At 41.0% G+C, this 24,677-nt stretch overlaps 1 protein-coding gene across 1 annotated transcript in view; it reads right to left on the bottom strand.

The window, feature by feature from the left end:
• Nucleotides 1-4,474: 4,474 nt before the first annotated feature.
• The window catches only part of LOC121286885 (peroxidasin homolog), a 231,380-nt gene continuing 211,177 nt past the window's right edge, over nt 4,475-24,677 (bottom strand). Inside the window, exons 19-23 of the mRNA XM_041204103.1 lie at nt 23,326-23,534; nt 17,126-17,249; nt 11,276-11,363; nt 9,632-9,745; nt 4,475-5,826 (exon numbers count right to left, since the gene is read on the bottom strand). Of these exons, the coding sequence (XP_041060037.1) occupies nt 5,731-5,826; nt 9,632-9,745; nt 11,276-11,363; nt 17,126-17,249; nt 23,326-23,534 (631 nt within the window). The 3' untranslated portion in view covers nt 4,475-5,730. The remainder of the gene's footprint in view (nt 5,827-9,631; nt 9,746-11,275; nt 11,364-17,125; nt 17,250-23,325; nt 23,535-24,677) is intronic.

Here is a 24,677-nt window from a genome sequence, read left to right as displayed (position 1 = left end):
GTGGGAATTATTCCTAAATCGCTTATTGAAGGGGTAGATTTTATTCTGGGTAATGACTTGGCTAGTGGAGACAGTAATGTGGCAATGATTGTTTTGCAACAGGCATTTGATCATGTTGATTTTAAGCTTCAGAAAACTACTGTGGCCAACAATGGGATAATTATTGCTGATAACAAGCAATTGAAGGAAAACCTGATTAATGTTGAACATCAACTTTCACATACGAAAGAGGAGTTTGCTAATGAAAAGAGAATTGGTGAGAACAATTGAGAATCAGTCACAGAAAGTAGAATACTTGACGGAGGACTTGAAATGTCTAAATGATAAACTTGTAGAAACAAATTTAACAAAGATCAATCTTCAGTTAAAATTTGATGAACTTCAAGCATCAGTAGTTGCTATGAAGTATTATGGAAAATGCCCTGAATAAGAAAAGGAAGTGTTGGTAAATCTGAATAACTGGTTGAATGCAGAATTAAAAACCAAAACTAACAACTGTTAGAATTTCATTGGGAAAAGAGTAATGAGATTTTTGAACTCAGAAGCAATCTAGAGAAAATGAATGAGATGATGTGTGGTCTGGAGTGTCACAGTTCTGAAGTTGTTCCTGTGAATAAAATTTTTTTGCTGAATTGTGGTCCAATTGAGCAAAGAACTGATCCAAGTAACATTACTGGTGTATCAACCTCAGTAATGGACAATATGAAAACTACTAAAGTGCCTGCAGAATTGAAAATTGAGAAGTGTCAACAAAAAGGACAAAGTGCAAAATGACCTTTGCAGGTCAATGGCCAGAGACACTGATTTACAAGTGCTTGCCGGCGCTAATACACAAAGTACAGCAGTTGGAATCCAGACAAGTGGACAGCTTGCCAAAGAGCATTCAAAACCTGTAGACGAGAGGCATAATATTGTTCATGGATTATGCAAAAGAGTTGAAGGGTTAGAACAAACTATGAAACACCAAAGGGAGAAGATAATGGACACTGCTCAAAAAGAAGTGGAAAAGACCTGTTTGAAGGATTGGGAGAAACAACAAGATGACAAAAAGTTCAAAGATCAAACCAAGCAGGCGTACGAAACCCTTCTGTGTGAACATGAGAAGCATCTCAGCAACATCCTTAAAACAGCAAAAAGAGATTTTGATCAGAGAAGAAAAGAGATGTTAACTCACAAAAATGCCAATTTGATTTTGCTACTCAAGTTTGAAAAAGGAGCTTGAGGATGGAATTACACCTACAGCAAATGAAAAGGATGATTCGGCTGTGGACTTAAATGAAACATTCTTTGCTGAGTTAAAGACTGGGAATAAGAGGAGAAAAGACATAAAAGTTGAGTTATGATGAAGCTACGATGTACAAATTCTTTTAATCTTGTTATAATTAAGGGCAATGTTTTGCTTAAATCTTGTCATTGTACGATATAACATTTGTGGTTGTGAAACGAGATGGAAAATTTATTTGTATAACAGATAATAAGCTATTTTTGATGTTTACGACGTTGTTTGTGTGAGGCAGATATAAGGCCTTTATAAAGAAACTTTAACTGTTGTGAAGCTTTCTTTCTTTCAAGGGAGAAGGCGTTAGAAAAAGAGATAGTTCAAGTAAGTTATATTTGTATTTGTGTCTGTTAAGTAAAAGTGAGATCTTTAACTTAAAGTTTAATCTGCATTTCTGTGCTTGTGTGATAAGAAAAGGAGAAGTTGAGTTTTAGTTTCATTTTAAAAGATGCCTACATTTTAATGACAATTTTATGACTCAAGGGGAGTTAATGCAAACTAGGTTAAAAGAAACTGTGCTGTTGCCTAGCAACAGGGGTCCAGAGAGAGAGCTCCACTGCTCCCCCACCTCACACACTGATTTAGAAAACTAAAGAAAAGCAGTTTCAGTTCAGTTGAAAATAGGATTCCAGAGAGGCTGGACAGCAGAGGGACAGATAGCAAGTCTCAAACTAAAGTTGAAGCCAGCTGCCAAGAGAGGCTGAACAGGAAACTGTAGAAGCAGGTTCCAGAAACTAAAAAAGAAAGTCCCAAAATCCAGGGAAGTGGAACAGGGAAGATCCAAGAGGACAGTCTAGTCAAAGGACAAGGACAGGAATCTGGAAAACGTCTGTTCTGTGGAAGTGACAGTGAGGAGCAGAGAGAAAGGCTCCAAGTTTCAAGCTTAAAGGGAGATAGCTGCAGGATGCAGATTTAAAGTGATATAGGTGTGCAAGAAGCCAGAAGGTCCAAAGAGACAGCTGAAGGTCTGTAACTCTTTACCATGGGCATGTGAAGCATTGGTGTTCTGTTGGCATGGCTGAGTCAGTGAGAGAGAGAGTGCGTGGAAGGAAGTTTGGATGCACGTGGCAATCCAGGGGAGAGAAACATCAGAAGGAGAGTTTGAAACCTTGGAGGTGGACTCTTGTGGAAGGCGTCTGGGAGAAGCTTTGCTTGGGAGAAGATTCCAAAGTGAATTCTTGGAGAGCTGGGATTGAAAACCCTCATGTGAAGGACAGAGTTCAGTGAGGCCAGTTGGCTCATGGTGTGACAAGTGTCTGTGGGAGCTGATGAGGGATCCATAGCATCTGTTTAGGGTGGCATCTGTCACTTGGTTTCAGAGTGTGGTGTGTCTGACCACAGGTCGTCTGTTAGTTTGCATTGACTGTGTACTTATTGTGAACATTAGAGTATAAGAAAACTTTTGTAATTTGGTTATCCTTGCAAATCTGTATATATCTGTGAAGGTATAGTTGTGGGTAAAGGAGTATTGTATTATAGTTCATCTTTACTTGTCGAATAAATGTTTTATTCTTTTGTTAAAAGTTCATCACCTGACTCCTATGATTCTGTTCAGTAGACATTCTCCATGTATCTAAACAAAAAATAAAAGTTAGGATCTGTCAAGTGGGTCCCACCCTAGGATTTGTCTTGTCCAGTAGTAACATCAGCTGAGATCATAATAGTATACACTTGGTGCAATTTATACCCTATATTAGTTGGTTTATACCTAAAAATTAAATGTTGGAAACATTAGTTTCAAAGATAAAATATAGCAAGTGAACTTTCAATGAAAAGCAAGGAAGGAGACAGATATTTTGGTATATTGATAATTGCAGGATTAACCACTGATCTTAAAATAACTCATTATGAGCATTTATCAAACTGCTGAAAATATACAGTATAAACTGATATTCATATGGTTTTAAAGTCTTTCCTGACTCTATCCTAGTGATCCAATATTTGTCAGGGCCTTCTGTCATCCTGCCCTCTGATCATTTTTCTACCTAAAATTGTGGGTGGATCGTGTAATTGCAAATTAATGCTATCCATATCTGATTGTTATATCCCTTTGTGCAGTCTTTTCATTCATGCCTGGAATAGACGATCAGCAAGATTAAAAGCAAATTTAAATGCTGTTTTAAAAGAAAATTCCACACCTGAGTGAAATAAATCCAAATCACAAGAAAAACAATGGATATAACAGAGTAAAAATGGAAATTATTTTGCAGCTATGGCAAATGAATTAGACTTTCAGAAGCCGCTACAGCAAAATCTGTGCACCTTCCGAGACGGAAAGAGGGATGTGTATATTTAGGCAGTTAAGTAGCATTAAAAGGAGTACAGTTCATTTACACTCTTAGTTTAATTGTGAAGCCAAATACTCTTTTTTTAAAAAAAAAAACATTCATTCAGAATGATAAGCTCAATGTTCACCTGCACCCATTTTGGTGCATGTGTTGGCTAATCAAAATGCCTACGGTAGGCTCAATTACCCACCCTTATTCTTAAATAAATGGAGATGACACGAGAGAGTAATGATGGCAAGGTGGGGAGGGTGGTGGGAAAGATAATTTTTTCCTCTATATTGCCTGTGTTTTGTGAAACAATGTTCTTTGCATAATACACCTTTCATTTGTAAACTTTTGGTAACACAGATAAACTTTCCCCACCCATGCAGCAAAAATAGCATTCTGCAGTAAAAGCAGCAGCGCTACGGTGAACATGGAGTACAATAAAACTGGCGAGACGTATTTGGCTTCACTGCCCAGTCACTAGGTACGAATATCGCAGGAAACACAGTGGGGGTAATTTCCACTTTACCACCAGAACATAAAACCGGTCTTGTAGGCCGTGTGTTATAGGAATGATCTGGTTTTCCTTCAGATAAATGGAAACCAAAATTTGTGTGCTTTTCACAAAGGGCGCGAGAGCCACAACACTGATTTTACTTTCTGGTGGTAAGTTGTAGATTACCACCAGCATCTCCACTTACTGAAGGAGAAAGTGCCAGCCCAAATACAAATGTGCCCAGTGGCTTGAACTGGCCTCGGTTTCTTCATGTTGAAGGTTCCCGAGTGGAAAAAAAACTATAAAAATAGCACAAAAATCTAATAAATAAATGAAATAATTAGGTTTTTCTGTAAAAGTTCACAATTCAAATATTTTCTTACTGGGTAATACAATAGTGGGAGAATATGATGCTTGACAAAAAGAGCAAAAATACATGTTTTTAATTGAAGGTTTTTTTTTCTGACTGGCTGAGTACATACAGTGTCATGTAGCAAGTTTCACTTCATACACAAGTGAAATTACAACTTGATGAACAGTGAAAACAGATACAAGCCATACGGGTAACATTCCAAGTGCATGCAGGCATTGGGGACAGAACCAGATGCGCGGATGTGACTTTCATTGAAATCAAACACCTGCAATTTTCCAGTGTGTGGTGGGAGCAGGCATAAGTCCCTGCTGGCAACACATAACTTGGAAAATGACCCCCTAGACCTGGAACCAGGGCAAATGATTCCCTTATTTATACATTATATCATACAAGGATACATTTTCCACTTTGTCTTCTTGGCTTCATGCCTTGACCACTGGGCGCAACATTCAAGAAAATAACTAGTTCAGCCCATGATTTTCAATAAAGGCTTGCACTCACATGATTTTTCAATACGTGTTGGGTAGTGAAGAACCCACAAAAAATTCACCTACTAACTTTTAATACAGTACCTGTAATTTAAAGCACCCAATCTAATCAACACACATTACAATGCAGGTCAGTCCTTACAACATAACTGGTGAGCAGTATGATGACACTTAGCCTATTCTGAGTAGTGTGCCTATGCCCTCTGAAAACATTACTGGAAAAAGTTAACAGTTTTCACCTTAACCCTAGTGTAGCAAGTTGTACCATCCATGGTATAATTCATTGAAGTTCCAACTGAGGGCTGGGCAAAATGTAACAGTGTATACAAATTGACAAGTCCAACAAGTCAAAAAAAAGGTACAATGTATAAAATTCAAGATGTAATACCTTTCTAACTAATAAAAACTAAATATTTAGCACCACAGTGATGAGAAATCCTTTGTTCTGAGGTAACCATGAAGCACCTTGACATTTGTATAGTTAAAAAGTTGTGTTTGTAGAAATCCCAATATGACACTTACTATAAAGAGAACATGTTTCTTTAAAACAGTGCACATTGTAACTGGCAGACATGAGTAAAAATTAAACATTTGGACTATTTCAGCTTAACAATCAATATGTCCGTGTTGACTGGGTGAGTCAGGCTTCTGATGGGTCGAGATGGCGGGGAGGGGAGCGGAGAGGGGGGAAGAGATGAACTGTTACAAAAATACAAAATTATTCAAACAATCACAGATGCATTCAGTGCCTGGATGTCAACAGAGGTGATATAATCTGTTGATTTTACTTATGTATATTTTAACTGGTTGTCCCTGTTGGTTCACTCCTCACAGACAGGACAACATTCACCTTGCTTCTTTACTGGTTTGTTGCAGTTCTGAGGGCAGGTTGTCACCACACATTTGGCCTCTGTATCCTGCAAGTATCAAGTAAAAATATTATGTGTGTCTCATAGAAGACTAAGGGCTAGATTTTTAGAAACAGGTTGGGATCAGGGTCTGAGGAGGGCGAGTGCACAATTTAGCACCACTGGCCTCTGTGCTGGCTCCCTGTGCCATTTTGAAAGAGGTCAGCTGGGTATTGGATTGGCTATACTTAGGTTAATTACAATTTAGGTTAACTGGACTTAATTAAGGGGCCTATCAAGGACTTTTTCCCATGCCAAGTAAGATTTCCAGTCAGCAATAGGGCAGTCCATATCCAGGCCAACATGGTGGGCTCAGGATAAGGGGGGGGGGGGTGGGGGCAGAGCTTTTTTTTTTATGTGAGGGACCCTCCCCATACCTGTAATGGCTGCTGGACCATAGCTGCAGCATAGTCCATTCCCTGGCCCCTCTCCACGATCATGGCCAGGTAGCTGTGTGTCATCTTAAAACACAAAATAAATGTACTTGCCCTTGTCCAATGTTCCCCCTAATCTTTCACAGCTATGAGCAGCTGCATGGTCTCTTTAAGTTTGCCGTGTGGCCACACATGCACTATACTTAAACGGCCTGCTTCTAGTTTGCAGCCTGCTGGTCCCCTGCACGGAAAGTTCTGAAGTGCTGTGTGGCAGTGCAGCATCGAGGAAATGTTGCCCTTGGTTGCTGTCAGTATCCTTACACAGCAGTATCCTCAGCTGGTGGGTCTGCCAATCACTGAGCATGGGAGGGTCTCCCATTGGCTCTTCAACATTGGGAGCCTGCCTGGCATCCCTGATTGGATGGCATGTCTGATCTCAGGCCTTTAATTGGCTTAGAAAATTGTGGTGAGCATGTCTAAAGCATGCAGTGTGGGCTCGGGACGTGGAACTAGCCCCCATGGGTGGAATTTAATGAGTGCGATGAGGGTCTCGCCCACTGGTTGGAGAACCGGAGGGAGCCCCACATCACTCTCTCTGGGAGGCCTGTGCAATTACCAGATAATCAGGCACTTACATGGACAGCGTTGGGCCTCCCACTTGATCAAGCCCCCAAGGAGAGTAGAAATCCTGCACCCCCTCCCCCCAAGAACTGCTGGTCAATCAGAGACAGCACCATCAGGTTGGTGAGCACCTGCTTTCACTGGTTGAATACCTCTGGTGAGGGTGAGGGTGAGGGTGGGGGTGGGTGTGGGGCCCCTCCCTCCAACTAACCTGCCAGGTGCTTGATTTGGGTGATTCAGAAAGGTGGCGGAATCTCCACTCCATACATTCGTGCCCAATCAAACAGACCCCCACCTTTGGCATTAAATTCCACCCTAAGTCTGGTTCCCAACCTGATTAAAAATTCAGCCTCAAGTCTAGCATTGATTTTTTATATATTAATCAGCATATACCCTAACTCATGTTTATGTATTTTATGAAAAATCTTACCTCTGCACACAGTTACTGACTTCTGCATGAAATTTTTTGTTCTCACATTTTAAATTACACTTATGTATCAATTTCTTTCCATTCTAAATTCCTATTCACATTTGGGATTTTTAATCAAGCTCCCTGGCCCACTCAAACAAATCCTCTGATGTAATTGGCTGGCCCTGGCCTCCTCCTGATTGCTGGTCTGACCTGGGATCTCTCTCAGTCACCCCTCCCTCCTGCTTGCCACATCTGACCTTCCCTATCAGGACTGCAATTTTCCTGGTCTCTCCAACAAGGCCTTATCACAAGCCCCTGCTCCGTCCACCCTTAAATCTTTCTTGGTCCCTCTCCCTCCTGATTGCTAGTCTTACACGCCAACGCCCTGCCTCTCCTTCCAGTTACCTCTCCCTGCATTCCCTCCATCCTGATTGTTGGTCTATGTCTCTCTCTCCATTTGCTCCTGGCTCTGGCCAAGGCTACGGACCAAGTGCTGGAAAATGGAATTAGGCTGGATGGCTCGTTTTTTGTCTGTCACAGACATGATGGGCAGAGTGGCCACCTCCTGTTGCCGTAAGCTTTTCTACATTTTCTAAATATCTTTAAAGGAGGAATATACAGGGGTGTAGAGAGAAGACAGGGAGGTGGCAGTACATAAATAGTTCCTTAGGAGAGCCAGCATGGGCACGATGGGCCAAATGGCCTCCTTCTGTGCCCGAATGATTCTATGGTTCTATGACTTTACAACCAACATTTCATCAGCTTGTCAATCTGATTGACTGCAGGGTCAGTGAAGGAATAGAGAAACGATAGTGGTCCTTCAGTTAAATTCAGTAGGACCTCCCTGATCCCGCAATGTCAGACATTTCCCTGCGACCAGACTCCTTTCCTGCCTCTCCTTAAACATTGGGGCCAATGTGTGTCTGTGGGAGAGAATTTTTAAATTCTAATTTGAATTTTTTTGTGTGTAAAAAAACAATTAATTTCGAATGCAAATAAAGGTAGTTTAAGAGAAACCGCTCAGAAGGGAGGTGGTGAGAAAAGAGAAACTGAGGATTCCTTGGGCCTTACACTACCTGAATTAGGGAGGTGTGTGTGGGAGTGCCAAATAGAAGGTGAGGTTAAGGATGAGGTTAGTGATAGAAGATCAAAGTGAGGACAAGGTACATTGATTGAATGGGCAATTCATTGAGCAAGATGTAAAGTTAGGAGCAATGGCTCTGGTAAGCATTTGGGAAGAACAATTAGAAGGTGTTTTCTGTTGCTGGGCAAGCTTCTTTGTAGGCGACTAGTTATTTGTCAATGGTTATCCTCTCTTTCATGGTCAGAAAAAAAAAACTGGAGAAAATGACTAGCATATTTTCTCTTTTTTTATTGCTACTTCCAAAAGGTGTCACACAGAAATTGCTGTTTATGATGCCTGAAGTGCAGACACACCGCAAACTTTTAAACAGCAGTGTGGATTAAATTTACAAAGGATTCAGAATGTATTCACCCTGAAACAGGCTTTCAATCATGCTCTAGGTGCAGCATCTCCAGCAAGGCCAGTTTTTATTGTTCACGCCTAGATAAAGCTGAGTGCTTGCTAGGTCACATCAGAGGGCAGTTAATCATCACATTTTGTGTACAGATTCTTTAAAACCAAATTCAGACCCTCAAACTGTCAAAGTAGAATCTGAATTTACATTCTCTGGGTTACTAGTGCAGACCTCCGGATTTCAAGACCGCAACACAACCACAACACTATCATATCTATAATCAAAATTCATTCATGTAAAATGCCTATCTGATGAAAACAACACAGAATTTTAGATGGCACCACCCCTCAACTATTATTACTAACAGCAACAAATACATTTGTGAAGTGAACACTACTTTTTATACGCATTTATGAGTGAATTTAGAGGTTAAAAAATCCATTAATGTCTGCTGAAAATCCATTAATGTCTGCTGAAACAATCACTAATGGCAGGAGTTTGGGACTGGAAATTCCCACCAATAGTCAATGGAACTTTTGCTGATCTGTCAAATTTTCTGTCCCACCCATGAAGATTCCCATGGCAGGCGGGACTGGAAAATCCTGACCTAAGCATCTGCTTTAAATTTCCCAGTTTAATTAGTTCCTCTGGAGGTAGGATGTTCCCTGGTTCTACAGTACTGAGTTAACTTATGTCTTGTTCAGTAAATTTGTGCTGCGCTACCTCATCATTTTGGTGGGGACGCTGGTAGCGAATTGACCACTCTTTATCAAAGTGCCTAACTTTTCCTCCACCAAAGTTCAATTTTCACCCCCATAAAATTGAGGACACAGATAGATGCATTTGGTCCAATGTACAATGGTGCTATTCTTGAGCTATGTTTAATGAAATAACTAGGAGCTTACAACGTTCAGAGATTCATTTCGTACCTTACAATGGCACAGCGTGCATGGATCTTTCTGCCAATGTTCATCTTCGCGTCTTATATTCCCATCTTCGTCAATGCAGCCTGCTAATTTCAAGTGAGCTTCGAGCTTTTCTATCTATTTTTTTAAGAAAAGGTTTGTGTTTAAGGTTGACAACAAATTTTTTGCCTTGATGTTTCCAATATTTTCAGAAGCACCAATTTTCTTGGATGCATCCCATCATTAACGCAGAGGTTAAGTTGTCATGACAGGAACCCAGGATTATTCTCTCCCCCTACATCGTGATCCCAAACTAGGTTGGCTAAATCAGGCGAGAATCCAAAGACTGAACAAAGGAACTTTCTGTATAGCTGAGGCTCAGTGCTAGCTAGATTCAACACCATATTACTGCTGTATCTACTCACTGCTGCAAGGAAACTCAATTTGAGCTTAAAATGAAAATACCATACTTTTCAAAATAAAAGTTGATACTAATGAAAAGCAAATAAAACTGAATGCATGGTACTGTGTCAGTACTTCAAAACCCCACCCTACCCCAGAATGAAGGAGGTCTTCTTGAAGAGTCACTTAAGAATCATGTAATTTTCAGGTACATTTAGGAGCGTAAAAGACCCTTGTGGTGCAGTTGGCTGGTGTGTTATAGTAACTGTGGGGTGAATAGCTCTCTATACTGCAGGCACAATAATTGAATACTGTGACTTCAGTTATGTACATTTGAACTTAAAAAGCAGAAAAAGGACTGCAACTGCTGCAAAGCAAGCCGTAGCTTGCTGCTTAGGGAGAAGTCAGAACAAGTTTATAGAATAGGTCAGGGTGTGTATTCCAAGAAGTAATGTGGTTCTAATGTCAAAATTTGAAAAGACTGATAGCCAATTTGTGTTCGAAATCACAGGTGGACCAAGTTATGCTGGGGTAAGCAGATACATGTAGGCAATTTGTATAGTGAGCAATTTTAGCATCACTGGTAATCCAGTTGCAAGTTACGCTCTAAATCACAAGTTTTGAGAAGAATTTCTTCCAGAAGTTTCTGCTGAAAGTTATTTGCATTTTACTAAATGTAAAGTATGCCATGAAGCAGTGTAATAGAGCATAATTTGAAAAAAAAATTTTACATTCTAAAAATATTCCTTAATATATTTAAGAGCGATAACCTGGTACAGCTCTTTTAATGCAGCTGAAAATGGGTTATCACAAAAATTAAGCATTTTAACTCGAGTGTCTACTCTACCATCTCTAAGTAACACAATTTTAAGAAACTGAAAATGACTAAAAAAAACTGTACAGAACTGTTTACGGGATACATTAGTCAGTTTCTTAGTAAATTTAAAAAAAATAAAGTTTTAAAAACATGCCTATATTTGTGCCAAAATAAAGCAGATTAACTTTACGAGCCTCCTCAAATATACACAGTTGCAATTAACAGAAACCTTGCTATGGTGATTAATTTGATCTGGGCCGTTGCCAGTTTTGTGGGCACAGCCAGTCTCTTGTACAACGTTCCTTATACAAAAGTAATTTTAAAGACGGTTGGTGTGATATAGAATGGAAACAAACAAAAAGCTACAAATATTATGCAAACTATTTTTAGATCTTACAAGTGAAATCCAAACAGTAATATAGTTTACAGAACACCTGAAAAAATCCTACCTTTCTCCTCAGGTTTTCTAGTTCAGCTCCACAATTGTCAAGCTGTATAGCGGAGGAGTTGGAAACCTTTTCCTGAACTTCCCTATCTCTAAAGGAAATGATCATATAACATCTCAAAAATGGAGAACATATCGGAAGCATGATGCAAATTAGAAAAAATGGACCCAATGCCAACTGAAGAGTAAGTAATATTGCATAATTTATATATTTTACATTTGTATTAAATGAAATAGGAAGAGATATGCCTTAGGCGATCTTCTTCCTAATAAATTACATACCTTTATATTTCATGGCCACTATAGCTGAGAAGTTACTGTTGATGTTGTTGAACAACAAATGTAATGGCTTTATATAGCATTTCTCCATTTACTATTTTAATGGAGGCATTGACTCAATTGAAATAAAATCAATGTTTGCATTAAATTGCACAGGAATATGAACATGGTAACTGCTAATATCTGGCTTTATTTCTCCAATATTCTAACCAAGCCTCATTGTTATCTTTCCTCAGATAAACACTGTGTTTACTCTTTTACAGCTAGATTTGAACTATGATTCCTTTCATCACTGCTGCTTTCACCTTTCAAGAACTGGATTAATTTGGAACAGCTATTGCAGGATGATCTCAATGAAATGGATGATTCTGCAGCTGAGCTTAAACAACCTGTGGGCATTTTAAATTTCATTTGCACTTATGTTACTTGGAGATAATGTTTTAGTTCATTGTCTAGCAGCATTGTGGAATAAATATTGCGGAAGTAATCTGAAATTTACTTCCACGACACAAGTTCTGGCACATTTAATTAACTCCCCGACACAATACCAACCAGCAATGGTACCACTATACAATGTACAATGTAATTGGTGGTATCCTAAAGTTCTGCTAAATTTTAATTCTTTTTCTCATCCCAGCAATATATGGTTTCACTGCTATAATAAAAAGAGATAAGGATACAGAAATTTCTGCATTGGGAATGAAAGTTAATTTTTTGTTCAAAGTACAAAAAAAATCTACATTAAAAATTCTGAAAAAGGACACAATTAATCTGAAATAAATAAAACAAGCTAAAGAAATAGAAACAATGGCACAAAAAGCATCAGTATTAAAGTACAGTATTCATTAATCAAATGATGAAGCATGCACGTTTGCAGAATAACTGATAAATAAAAAATTCTTTCATGGGGTGTGGGCATCACAGGTAAGGCATTTGTTGCTAGTCCCTAATTGCCCTTGAACTGAGTGGCTGGCTGGGCCATTTCAAAGTGCCTGGAGTCACATGTAGGCCAGTCCAGGTAAGAAGGCAGATTTCCTCCTCTAAAGGACATTAGGGAACCAGCTGGGTTTTTACAACATTCAATGATAATTTCATGGTCATTATTATTGAGACTAGTTTTCAATTCCAGATTTTATTATTGAATTTAAATTCCACCAGCTGCCTTGATGAGATTTTAACCCATGTCCCCAGAGCATTAACCAGGGCCTCTGGATTACTAGTCGAGTGACCTTACTACTATGCCACCATCTCCCCTTGAATAAAGGATGTAGTATAAGAATAAGGGATGTGGGGATGCATGGATAAGGATGTAGTGGCAGGAGGAATAGTGAGGCCACATTCTTTTTGCTAAACCACAGTGTGAATGGGGTTGAGAAGCAAAGGGATCTAAGGGTCCAAAGACACCAATCAGTCCAAGTATTAAAATCAGAAAATGCTAGAAAAACTCACATCTTTTGTTTATTTACTTGACTCATCACCACTCCCTTTGGCCTCATGCCATGAACTGTTTTGTCATCAAATCTCTCCTATCCGCCATCTTATCACAGGTTTTCCCTCTTGTTCTTTTCCCTCCCTGTCTCCCTTCACTTGCTCTAAACCTATTATATACCTAACCTTTCCCAGTTATGATGAAAGTTCACAGGCCTGAAACTATGGGCGGGATTTAAGGGGCCTGAAGGAAGTCTTGTCCACAGATTGGAGAAAGTTCCCAGACCGGGGGCCCAATGGAGCTAAGTGCCCATCAGACACTTAATTGGTCACCGTTGGGCTTTCCCCAAGATTAAGGACCCCAGGGGCAGAAAACATGGCCGTTGAGAACTGACAGGCAGGGGCAGAAACAGAAGCTCTTAAGTGCTGTTAGCGCCACCGGGAGTAAGGGCAGCTGCTGGTAATGCACCGACCAGAGGCCCAGGATCAATTAGAGACCCCACGCCAGAGGCGAGTGAGGGTGGGATGGGGGGGGTCATGGGGAGGCAGCCCTGGGAAGTGAGTTGGGGGGGTGGGGGGGTCGAAGGGGCAGGGGGGTGGCTTTTAGTGCCCCCACTCCTTCCTGAAGCTGAGTCCCTCGATCAGGCACTAAGCAACAAGGACCCTGCACCATTATCTCCCCTGCACCCTGCACCACTATCCACCCACCCACCCACCCACCCCCTCCCCAAAACCTGGAAAGCTGCAAGCAAGCCTGACAGGGTTTGCTGGGTTTCCTTTAGGAGGCAGTGGAGAGCTTGTGGCAGCTCCCATTTAATTCCTGAGCCACCGCATTAAATTGTGGGGCGGTTCAGGGATAATTGGCATCAATTGGCTCATTAATGAGCTTCATTAATACCGCAGGATTTCTGCATAAGGCCTTTCCCAACCCCAACTTAATTAAGAATTGTTTTCCTGATGCTCGGAATCCAATGTGGGTACTTTCATCCAATTCTTCCAGCATGGTCCAGTTAAATCAGGTGACCTGTTTCTATGTAACTGACAGAATAAGTAACTTTTCCAGATTTTGCCATGTTCTGGGACACGAAAGACACGACTGTGCACATATTCTATGAGCCACAGTCACTGCATTGATAGGTGAAAACCTGCAGTAGTGTTGTTCACAAGTCACATAAACTGGCAGAAGAATAAAATTGGTCCTACTTTTGTTTTTACAAGAAGCTGGTTAATTTTTAAACAAAAAGCATTTTAAGATTTCTGGTAGAATCCGGTATTAGAAGATTTACTGCTGACAGATCCTATCTAAGGCATACAATTCTCCTAGTTTCATTTTACATGCTTAAATATATCATCAATTTTTCAGCAATGTCAGGCTAGAAAATTGGGGGTGCTGTGGGTCTAGAAGGTTCTACTCAGTTAGATCCTACCTATTTCAGGGATAAGAATATATACAGTAAAACGTCTCCAAAACTTATTGGACATCCAAAGAAATAGGAGACAAAATGGTGAGTGGTTCTCAGTTTTCTTTGTGAAACAGAATATTTATAAACTGCAAATGTAAAGAAAATGCAAATACTGCAAATCTGAATTTAACCTCCCTACCCACCTCACCCCCCAGAAATTGTGTAGACACAAAGCAGATCTGTTGGCATCTGAAAAGAGAAAAGCTAATTTAATGTTACCACTGTTAAGTCCCTTTATCAGAACTAGGAGCTTGGAGTTATTTAATGGAACTGAACAATGAACAAAAGAGAGGAGAGGCGAGGTTAGGAATAGGTTGAGTGGCTAAGCAGGTTTTTTTTTGTAAAATGAAAACTATTTTTGTAAAGATTTCTTTGTAAGGTGGCCCACTGAGGGATGGAAGGATAAAATCACAGGTAACAATAATGAAATGATAGGAATATTAAATAATTACTTTAAGTATTTGCTAGGGAAACAGATCTGGTGGCCATCAGAAGATTTGAGTAGAAATGATGTAGCTGCATTTGGAATAAAGAGAGGAGCTTTAGTAAATAAAATAATCAAACTTAAAGAGGATAAAACCTCTGGCCCAGACAAATGTGTCATTTCAAAAGAATCCAGGGAACAGATAGCAGAGGCATGATTACATATATTTCATAATTTGTTAAAAAATGTAATGCCAGAGGACTTGCTATAGCTGGTACTGATATTTCCGAAGGGGGATGGAGCAGGGAACTATATCGATGGTAGGAAAAAACAATTGAATCCTTAAGAGAAAATAGAAAAACATCTGGAGACCAAGAGTATAAAGGTGACTAGTTATCATGGATTTCAAAAGGGAAAGCTTTGCTTGAGCAATCTCTTTGAAGAGGTAACAGAGACAGTAGACAGGGGTAATGTAGTCGATGCAATTAATCTAGATTCTGAAAAGCCTTTCAATAAGTTACCACATAATAAATCAATAAATACAGTTAGAGTATGCAGAGTTAAGGGACAAGTAAGAGAACAGTTAGCTAGCTAACTTCAAGACAGAAAGTTGAGAGTATGGAGTAAAGGGTAGTTATTCAAAGTGGTAGAACATGGAAAGTAAGATCAGTGTTTGAACCACTGTTCTTACAATTTAAGTCAACGATTTTACCTTGGTATCAAAAGCATGATTTTTAAATTTGCAGATGACATCAAATTTTGGGGTGGTGGGACAGTCAATACTGAGGAGGACTACAACAATTACATTTGCAGAATGGGCTAGAATTGGCAAATGAATTCAACATGGATATGTGGGAAGTATTACATTTAGTTAAGAATAATAGGAGGCCACATAGTACTTGGAGAGTAAGAATCTAAATGAGGTAGAGGAACAAAAATATCTCAGGGTACCAACATACAAATCACTTAAAAAAAAGCAAGTTAGGTCAATAAGGTCATAAGAAAAGCAAACCAAAAGGATTTATTTCCACAGGGCTAGAATTGAAAAATAGAAAAGTTATGCCAAGCTTGTATTTAACCTTAGTTAGGGGAGTACTGTGTACAATTCTGGTCACCATATCATAAAAATAAAAGGACACAGAGGCACTGGAGAAGGAACAAAAAAGATTTACAAGAATAATACCAGAAACGCAAGTTATACTGATCAGGAATGAATGAGAAGGCTGGGTCTCTTTAATCTTGAAAAGAGAAGGCTGAGGGGTAAGACCTAATAGAGATCTTTAAACTTGTGAAATGTTTTGATAAGTAGACACAGGAAGAGAATTTCCACTTGTGGTGAAGAGTAAAATTAGAGGTCATTAATATAAAATAGTGACCAAGAGAATCTAATAGGGATTTCAGAAGAAACTTCTTTTCCCAGATAGTGGTGGAAGTATAGAACTCACTACCACAGTAAGTGGTTGAGTGAATAGCATAGATGCAATAAGGGAAGCTAGATAAGCACATCAGAGAGAAGAGAATAAAGGATTATGCTAATAGCATAATCGCTTAAGGAAGGTTGAATGAGTGGAGCATAAATGCCAGCATGGACTGGTTGGGCTGAATGGCCTGTACATTCTATGTAATTCTATGAAAATTAATTGACCTTCATTTCAGTGAGGCAATAAAAAGTTGCAAACAAACTGCAGCTAGTTTGTTAGCTTCAACCTTTGTGTTCTGACCTGCACAAGGAACACAATAAGTATTCAACATTTTATTATGTAACATATAAAATGGTGACTTTCATTAACTTTTAAACTACATTGGTGAATTCAATTTCCATGCTTCCATTTGGGGATCCTCATTCAGGAATTGAGAATTGGGCTAAAATACTGTACTGGCAACTTTCTACACCACATTCATTTTGTGCGTTGTTCGATTGGGAGGGCAGGATTGCTGAATGTCTCATATGTAAAAATATGTCATCTTTAAATATCAGGAAAATTGAAGGAAATTGAAAAAAAAATGATGACAGATTGAAACCACTAGAAAGTAATGGAGGAAAAGAAGAAATTAAATATAACTGAATGTAAACAAGACAATATACAACACTGAGCTATAATGAAAAGAGTGAATAATAACAAGTTGACATCAATTGAATCATTTGTTTGGCTGGCACAGAGTTAAACTTATTACTCACTCATTTAACATTGGCATTAAGTCATGCCCACAACACTGGAGTTAAATTCCCTTCCAGAAAGGTTTCCTCAGAAATAGTTACCTCTTGCTTTGTTTCTTCACCCGTTTGTCATTGGCAGATTTGTCTTCTGGGAAACTAAACTCTTCTGAACGCTTGCTGCGGAATCTTTGTGACAGAGTATTAAACTGTCCCCGAGTTGTACAATCTAGACAAATAAAAATATTATGCTGCATTTCTCTCAGCATGTAACAGTTCCTGTTTTGTAAAATAACGATGCCCTTCGTTCTCTCCAAGGGTTATTCAAAAAATGTCAAAAATCAAATCCTTTCAACATGTATATTTAATTTAGAGATTAACTGATTTTACTGACACTAGAGTGCATTTTCCTTCTTATGAATCAATGCTGTGAAAGATGATTGACAACTTTGTACATGTGGTTTTCCACTCTGCCCCCACTAATTCATTAGGAACAGATTCCCTATTTTGTAAATATTTTTCCATACTACTCCTTGTCTCCTCACATCACCAGAGCCAGGAACGACTGAATCTGCAGTTCTGGAGCAGGATGCTCAGTGGTACGTGATAGCTGTTCAAGAGCGATTTCCTTTCCTACTTTCTACTTTTGCCAGTGTGAAGACATTTAACTTCTATCAGGTGACATTCAATGTGGCTGAGATTCAAAGCTTAAGACATAATGGATCTTGCAAACCTATGTCCTTATAGCTCTGTGGTACAGTGTGATGTTACTGCTTAATTTAAGCCTGGTTATTTCTGTTCAACATTTATTACGAAGTATATGACTTATATTTTTTAATTTTCTTTGCAGTACTGAGAAGAACTTGCATTTATAGAGCACCTTTAACATGAAAAAAAAATCCCAGGGTGCTTCAGAGGAATAATCAAAAAACAGACACCAAGGGAAAGAAAGAGATATTTGTATAGATGACCAAAAGCTAGGACAGAGCTTGGTCTTCAAGGTGAGAAAGATGGAGTAGTTTAATAAGGGGATTGCCGAATGTGAGGGAGAGGCAACTGAAGTCAAAAGGGCGGAATCTTCCCAGATTTGAACTAAGTGCAGTACTGGATGTTTTGCCCGCTGGCTGCCATGACGGCTTTTCATGCCGTATCGTCCCAAACCTGGTGCTTTCATTATGCATTCCCGGGAAACACGCTGTTTTTCCATGGGTGGTGGGCACTCATTCACCCACCGCGCCATCACCTCGCTGCTTCAGCATACAAGGCATCATATTTAAAGTCCAGCCGCACGCACACATCTCAGTGCTTCCAGCCCACAACTGTTGCAAAGAACACATGGCCCTGAGCTTGGGAAGGGTGACCAAAAGCTGAGGGAGAGGTTTTACAGAGCCTTTTAAAAGGGGGCGAACAGTCTGACAACAGAGGCGGAGAGAGGTGATGGATTTGTACTTGCCAATACTCTCCCAGCTAATTTACCATTCTACACCCTACTGAGTCAACCACTCAGTAATGACAGAGACTGTCCCCTCCCTCCGAGTCCCCTTTGTCTGTAAGCCCCTCAAACTGGTCCTCTGTCATTGCAGAGGGAGCAACTGGCCAATGAGTGATTCTGGAGGGAGAAGTGTGTGTGTGGCAGGGCCTTTCGGAGCCTCATTTTGTCCCATGCACACTACTTCACGTATCACACTCACCTCAATGTCCTGAGCATTTTCAATGCTGCCTGCTGCGGTTCACTTCCAGTTGTCCATCTGAACTGACCTGCTTCTCCGCCCACCCAATGATCACACTCCCATGCAGCAACTGATCTCACCCACCACAATTGTCGTTTCACTTTCGATTTGGACAGCATGGTCTGGATTCGCTTTTTCGTCAGCTCCCTCATCTTCCCCCACCGCCAACCACCACCCCCCCAACCTCCAAGACCCCGCATCACCTTCACTTTCCACCTCCCCTCCGTGACCTACCAGCCACAACCCTTTTCTTTTGGGAATGTCCAGGTGAATGCGCACATTCCCTTCCTTCCCAAAAATCCCACCCATCCACATTCACCTCCCTGACCTCCTCCTTCCCACCCCCAGGATCCATGACTGCCTCCGAGCCCCCACCAACTACCCTCACCGTCCCTTCTACCGCTACTATGGATCTCTCACCTTCCCACCTCATTCTGCCCTCAGTCATTCTCAACATTTCCCCATATCCCGCCCATCCTCAGTTCACACGCCAGGAGGTAGTCATGGAGCCATCAGACCCCTCCCTTGCATATTCACCTAGAGATCCCCCACTCTGGACCCTTTCCCCCCCTGCAGCCCCCCCCCATCCCCTTGGTCCTCCCATCCCCTGGACTCCGCCCCCCCTTCCTGACTCCCTCAGATACTCTTAGTCCTTCTCCCTCCCAACTCCTTCCTCCAGCCTTACCTATTCCTCCAGTCTCACTTCTTCCTCCAGTCTTACTCCTTCCCCCTTTCTGACTCCCTCAGACACCCTCAGTTCTTCATCCAGATTTACTCATTCCCCTTTCTGACTCCTTCCTCCGCCATTACTCCCTCCCCTCTCTGCTCTCCTTCCTCCCCCAGACCCCCTCCCCTCTCTGCAGTCCTTCCTCCCCCTGGATTTCTCCCCTGTCCTTACTCTTTCCCCCCTCTGAACTCCTTCCCTTACACCTTCCACCCCCCCTTACACCTACCTCCCCAGTTGCCATCATCTCCCCCCGTATTGCCTCCCCCTCAACCTCACCCCCCTGACACCTTCGTTCCCCCTCTTCCCGAACTTCACCCCCCGACATCTTCATTTCCCCTCCCAACCTCAACCCCCCCACCCCCGGACACCTCTTCCTCTCCCAGTCAATCCTAGTCCTTCCTCTCCCATCCCCTCGACCATCATCCGTTGTGAGCATCAATGGTGACTTTCTAACTTACGTGAGCTGCTTCGCAGCAGAGCTATGTCCATGAGAATCTACCCAAAATACCATGGACGCTCCTGCAGGATCCCATTGCTGTCGGGCTCCAGCATCTTCTGCTCCCTGGACGTCCGCGATGTGAGCAAGGCCCTGGTGGTAAGTCCCAATTTTTGCACGTCACAGTTGTCAAGGCATGTTCTGCACTGGCGTGTTTTCCTGCCGGTGTGAGCAGATACTCCAGCGTGGGGGGCATGATTCTGGTGGGCTGGCCTGATAATGATATGCTGATGTATTACAATGAGGTTCCTGACGTCCGATAGTGAGCAATGCGGCTGCCATTGATGGGCTGAGCGGATGATCGCAAACTGGTTTCACAACGTCGTGAAAACAATTTTTGGCTTTCTCAACATATTGTCCATTTATGCCACTGAACATGCCTGATGCCAGCGGGCACGGCAAATCCCAGCCACAGTAGGAATTTTAAGGTAGAATTGGATGCATGAGACCAGAGTCTGAGGGACAGTCAGCTCTTGGAGGAGCTTAATAAGAGAAGGGCATGGCCATGAAGAGAGTAAATTTTGATGGGAATCAGTAACTCATTTAGGTTAGTAAAGGTAGATGAGGAGGACTTGGTGCTTGGCAGGATATGAGCAAGAATTGTTCTGGATGATGTGAAGTTTAGTAGGGTGTAGAATGGTAGGTTAGCTGGGAGAGTATTGGCAAATACAAGTCCATCACCTCTCTCCGCCTCTGTTATAAGATTGTTCGCCCTCTTTTAAGAGGCTCCTTAAAACCTCTCCCTCAGCTTTTGGTCACCCTTCCCAAATATCTCATGTGGCTCGGTGTCAAATTCTACTTGATAATGTTTCCGTAAAGTGCCTTGGAATGTTGTATTATATTAAAGATGCTATACAAATACAAGTTGTTGTTAACAAAATCATTATTGATTGCTTTAAGAGAGACACATTGTTTTTGTTGGAAAGGGAGAAAAGTAGAACATAGTAACAAAACTTAGATGCAGCTCACATCATGTGAAAACACAATAATACTTTGCATCTCAATTTAAACCAAATTTGTCATTTGGCAAAACAGTCTGGTAAATATTTTATTTTCAAGAGAGCGTCCCTTCAAGTCTTTCCATGCTCAAGGCTCCCCTCCCTGCTCAAGGCTATTTTTGCTCTTGCCACTAGATGGAGGCAAAAATATCACCAAGTTGGATGTGCTTTATGTTCCAATTGGCTTCCATCCCACAAAGCCAACAAACACTTTGTCCAAAATCATGTGTACGTTTGAAACTGGGAATTATTGCATGACACAATGCTTTAATTTAAAGTTTATCAAGCCAATGTTTACTCTATAGTATAATCAAGTATTACTCCAACATTCCTTCAAGTTATTCTGTTAAAGTCATAAATGTTTCTTGGCAGTGTAACTCTGTTAGCACTGGGGCTGTATATAAAAAGAAAACTGATTCACAAAGAAGAAATGAACTTCTGTATGATACAACTGCATGGACGGGAGAAGTTTATAGTTCAATAAGTGATGGAGTGTGCTTTCCAAAAGCTATTATAAATGATCATAAAAGTAAAATACTGCGGATGTTGGAAATCTGAAACAAAAACAGAAAATGCCGTTTTCGTTCTGAAGAACAGTCATACGGACTTGAAACGTTAACTGTTTTTCTCTCCACAGATGCTGTTAGATCTGTTGACTTTTTCCAGCATTTTCTGTTTTTGTTATAAATGACCATGATGTTTTAACTAATGAATTGTATTATTTGTGTTTTATCATTTACTGAAGTCAGAATCCTCAGTGTTAATGGGATTTTATGTACGTTGGAAATACAGCAACAACACTGGGTAATATTTTGAGAATATAGGACTTAGGAGCAGGAGTGGGCCATTCAACACTTTGAGCCTGCACCACCATTCAATAAGATCATGGCTGATGTGGTTGTGGTCTCAACTCCACTTTGCCATCTGCCCCCATAACCCTTGACCTCCCTTGTCCATCAAAAATCTAACTCTGCCTTGACTAAATGGCAGGCGGTGACTGGTGGGGTACTAGTGGGGTGCTAGCAGGGATCAGGGCTTGGGCCCCATTTATTCACAATATATATCAATGATTTGGATGAGGGAGCCAAGTGTAATATTTCCAAGTTTGCTGACAACATAAAACTAGGTGGGAATGTGAGTGTTAAGAGGCTTGAAGGTGATTTAGACAAGTTGAGCGAGTGGACAAATGCATGGCAGATGCAGTATGAAGTGGATAAGTGTGAAGTTATCCACTTTCGTAGGAAAAACAGAATGGCAGAGTATTATTTAAATGGTGATAGATTGGGAAATGTTGATGTACAAAGAGACCTGGGCATCCTCGTACACCTATTACTGAAAGCAAACATGAAGGTGCAGCAAGCAGCTAAGAAGGCAAACGGTATGTTGACCTTCATTGTCAGAGGACTTGAGTACAGGAGCAAGAATGTCTTGCTACAGCTGTACAGGGCCATGGTGAGACCACACCTGGAGTATTGTGTGCAGTTTTGGTCTCCTTACCTAAGAAAGGATATACTTGCTATTGAGGGATTGCAATGAAGGTTCACCAGACTGATTCCTGGGGTGGCAGGATTATTGTATGAAGAGAGATTGAGCTGACTATGCCTGTATTAATTGGAGTTTAGAAGAATCAGAAGGGATCTCATTGAAACGTACATCCCTGGATGCAGGGATGATGTTTCCTCCGGCTGGGGGTCTAGAACAATGGTCACAATCTCAGGATATGGGCTAGACCATTTAGGACTGAGATGGAGAGAAACTTCTTCACTCAGAGGGTGGTGAACCTGTGGAATTCTCTACGACAGAAGGCTGTAGAGGCCAAGTCATTGAATATATTTAAGAAGGAAACAGATAGATTTCCAGGCTCTAAAGGCATCAAGGGGTATGGGGTGAGAGCGTGAGTGTGCCGTTGAGATAGAGGATCAGCCATGATCATACTGAATGGTGGAGCAGGCTCGAAGGGCTGAACGGCCTACTCCAGATTTATTTTTTACGTTTCTATGGCTTGCTCTTGCCTCTAAATTTAATGAAACAATATTCTTCCTATTTATTTTTGAATTAGTTTCTCCATTTCTTCAACTGGTGTACCCATGGTGAACTGAATCAGCCTGATGTCTTTTGCATTGTATGTGAGATCAGCTCAGCCTCCATTCAATGACCCACCTAAGCATCCATAATTTGCTGATATCCAGCCACTTCATGATATGTTCTGTCTGCAGAATATGAAACCCTCCCACCTACTTATAGTATTGTCCTAAGGCTACATTTTTTTAAAAAACAAAAATACATGTACTAACTACAGGTGAACATTACAATGAGCCACTAATTTTAAAAAGTTCATGTTTATTGAGTCTTACCTTCACAACAGTCCTGCCACATTCGGAGGTCAATCTGTGGAATTTCCCTGCAGCTGACAAAGCCCTGAGGATAATTTGACACTCTAAACACATCTGGTTGAACCTGCTGGATGTTGTCTCCATTATCACACATAACTCGTGCAAGTGAAGCTTGTTTAATCTGAGTTAACTGGGTTGGAGTGAAGACTCCCGGATTTTCATACCAGAATCTGAGCAAACATAAAAAAAATTTCCAATTGTCCTCAATAATTCTTGCAGCATGAAAAGACAGCTAACATTGTTGGATTGACAAGCTTTTGTCCATAGTCACAGCAATTAACCATTCATGTCACTGACAATCAAAGGCTAGTGCTATTGATACGATGGGTAAATTTTCCTGACAAATTTTAATCGATATATTAATCCCATCGAGAGGTAGTTTTGCCTAAACTCACCTAGGTAAAAGGTTACAACCTGTTTACTGTAATGCTAAACAAACATTAGGAGATCAGTTTTTGAACTGCCATGATGGCCCAGTTAAGACTCATAATTTGCTGGTGTATACTCACATCTGCCTTGTTGTATGGTGTTTCAGATTGGACTCTTTTGCAGAACACAAAAGCCTGCAACTTCAACTATTCACAACAATATTGTTCTAAGAGTATTTTCATTGATAATCCTGCAATATAACACTGACTATTATTGGCTGTAAAATATTTTTGAGATGTGTTGAGGTCATGTAATGTGCTATATAAACCCAAGTCTTAATTTCCTTGAAGGGACCATGCAGTGCAATACAAAGGGCAGAATTTAGCCCTTGTCGGGTGGGCTCAGGGAAGCCGCCTGCGATTGAGGCCGGAAGGCGATTTCATGCTTGCAGGCTAATTAAGGCATGCTCAGTGTGAAAAGTGAGCAGCTCAGCGCTGCCTGTGCAGGGCGCGGGGGGTTGGGGTGGGGGGGGGGGGGGGGGGGGGGGGGGGGGGGAGAGTGGTGGTGGTGGTGGTGGTGGTGGTGTTGGAGGATGGCGAGCAAGACGAGCGCAAACTTCGTGCATGTGCACGAGTGTGCGCTTGAGAATCTTCCTGAGACACAGAGCTGCCTCAGGGAGGTGAAGAGTTTTCAATGAATAAAATAAAGATGTGAGAAATATTATAAAACATGTCCCCTCATGTGACTCTGTCACATGTGTAGGGATATGTTATAAGTGAGATTTAAAAAGTTTTATTTTATTTTTATTTGATGTTGGAAACCTCATCCCACCCGTGGTTGAGGTTTCCAAAAAAATGCTTGGCTTTTTCGCCTACCCACCAACCGTAAGGTTGGACAGGCAGCAAAAAATGTAACTCAATTGTTACTTTAATGGCCTTAACAGT

The sequence above is a fragment of the Carcharodon carcharias genome, chromosome 14, assembly GCF_017639515.1.
Source record: "Carcharodon carcharias isolate sCarCar2 chromosome 14, sCarCar2.pri, whole genome shotgun sequence".
NCBI lineage: Eukaryota > Metazoa > Chordata > Chondrichthyes > Lamniformes > Lamnidae > Carcharodon > Carcharodon carcharias.
This window is presented reverse-complemented; position numbering and strand designations above follow the sequence as displayed.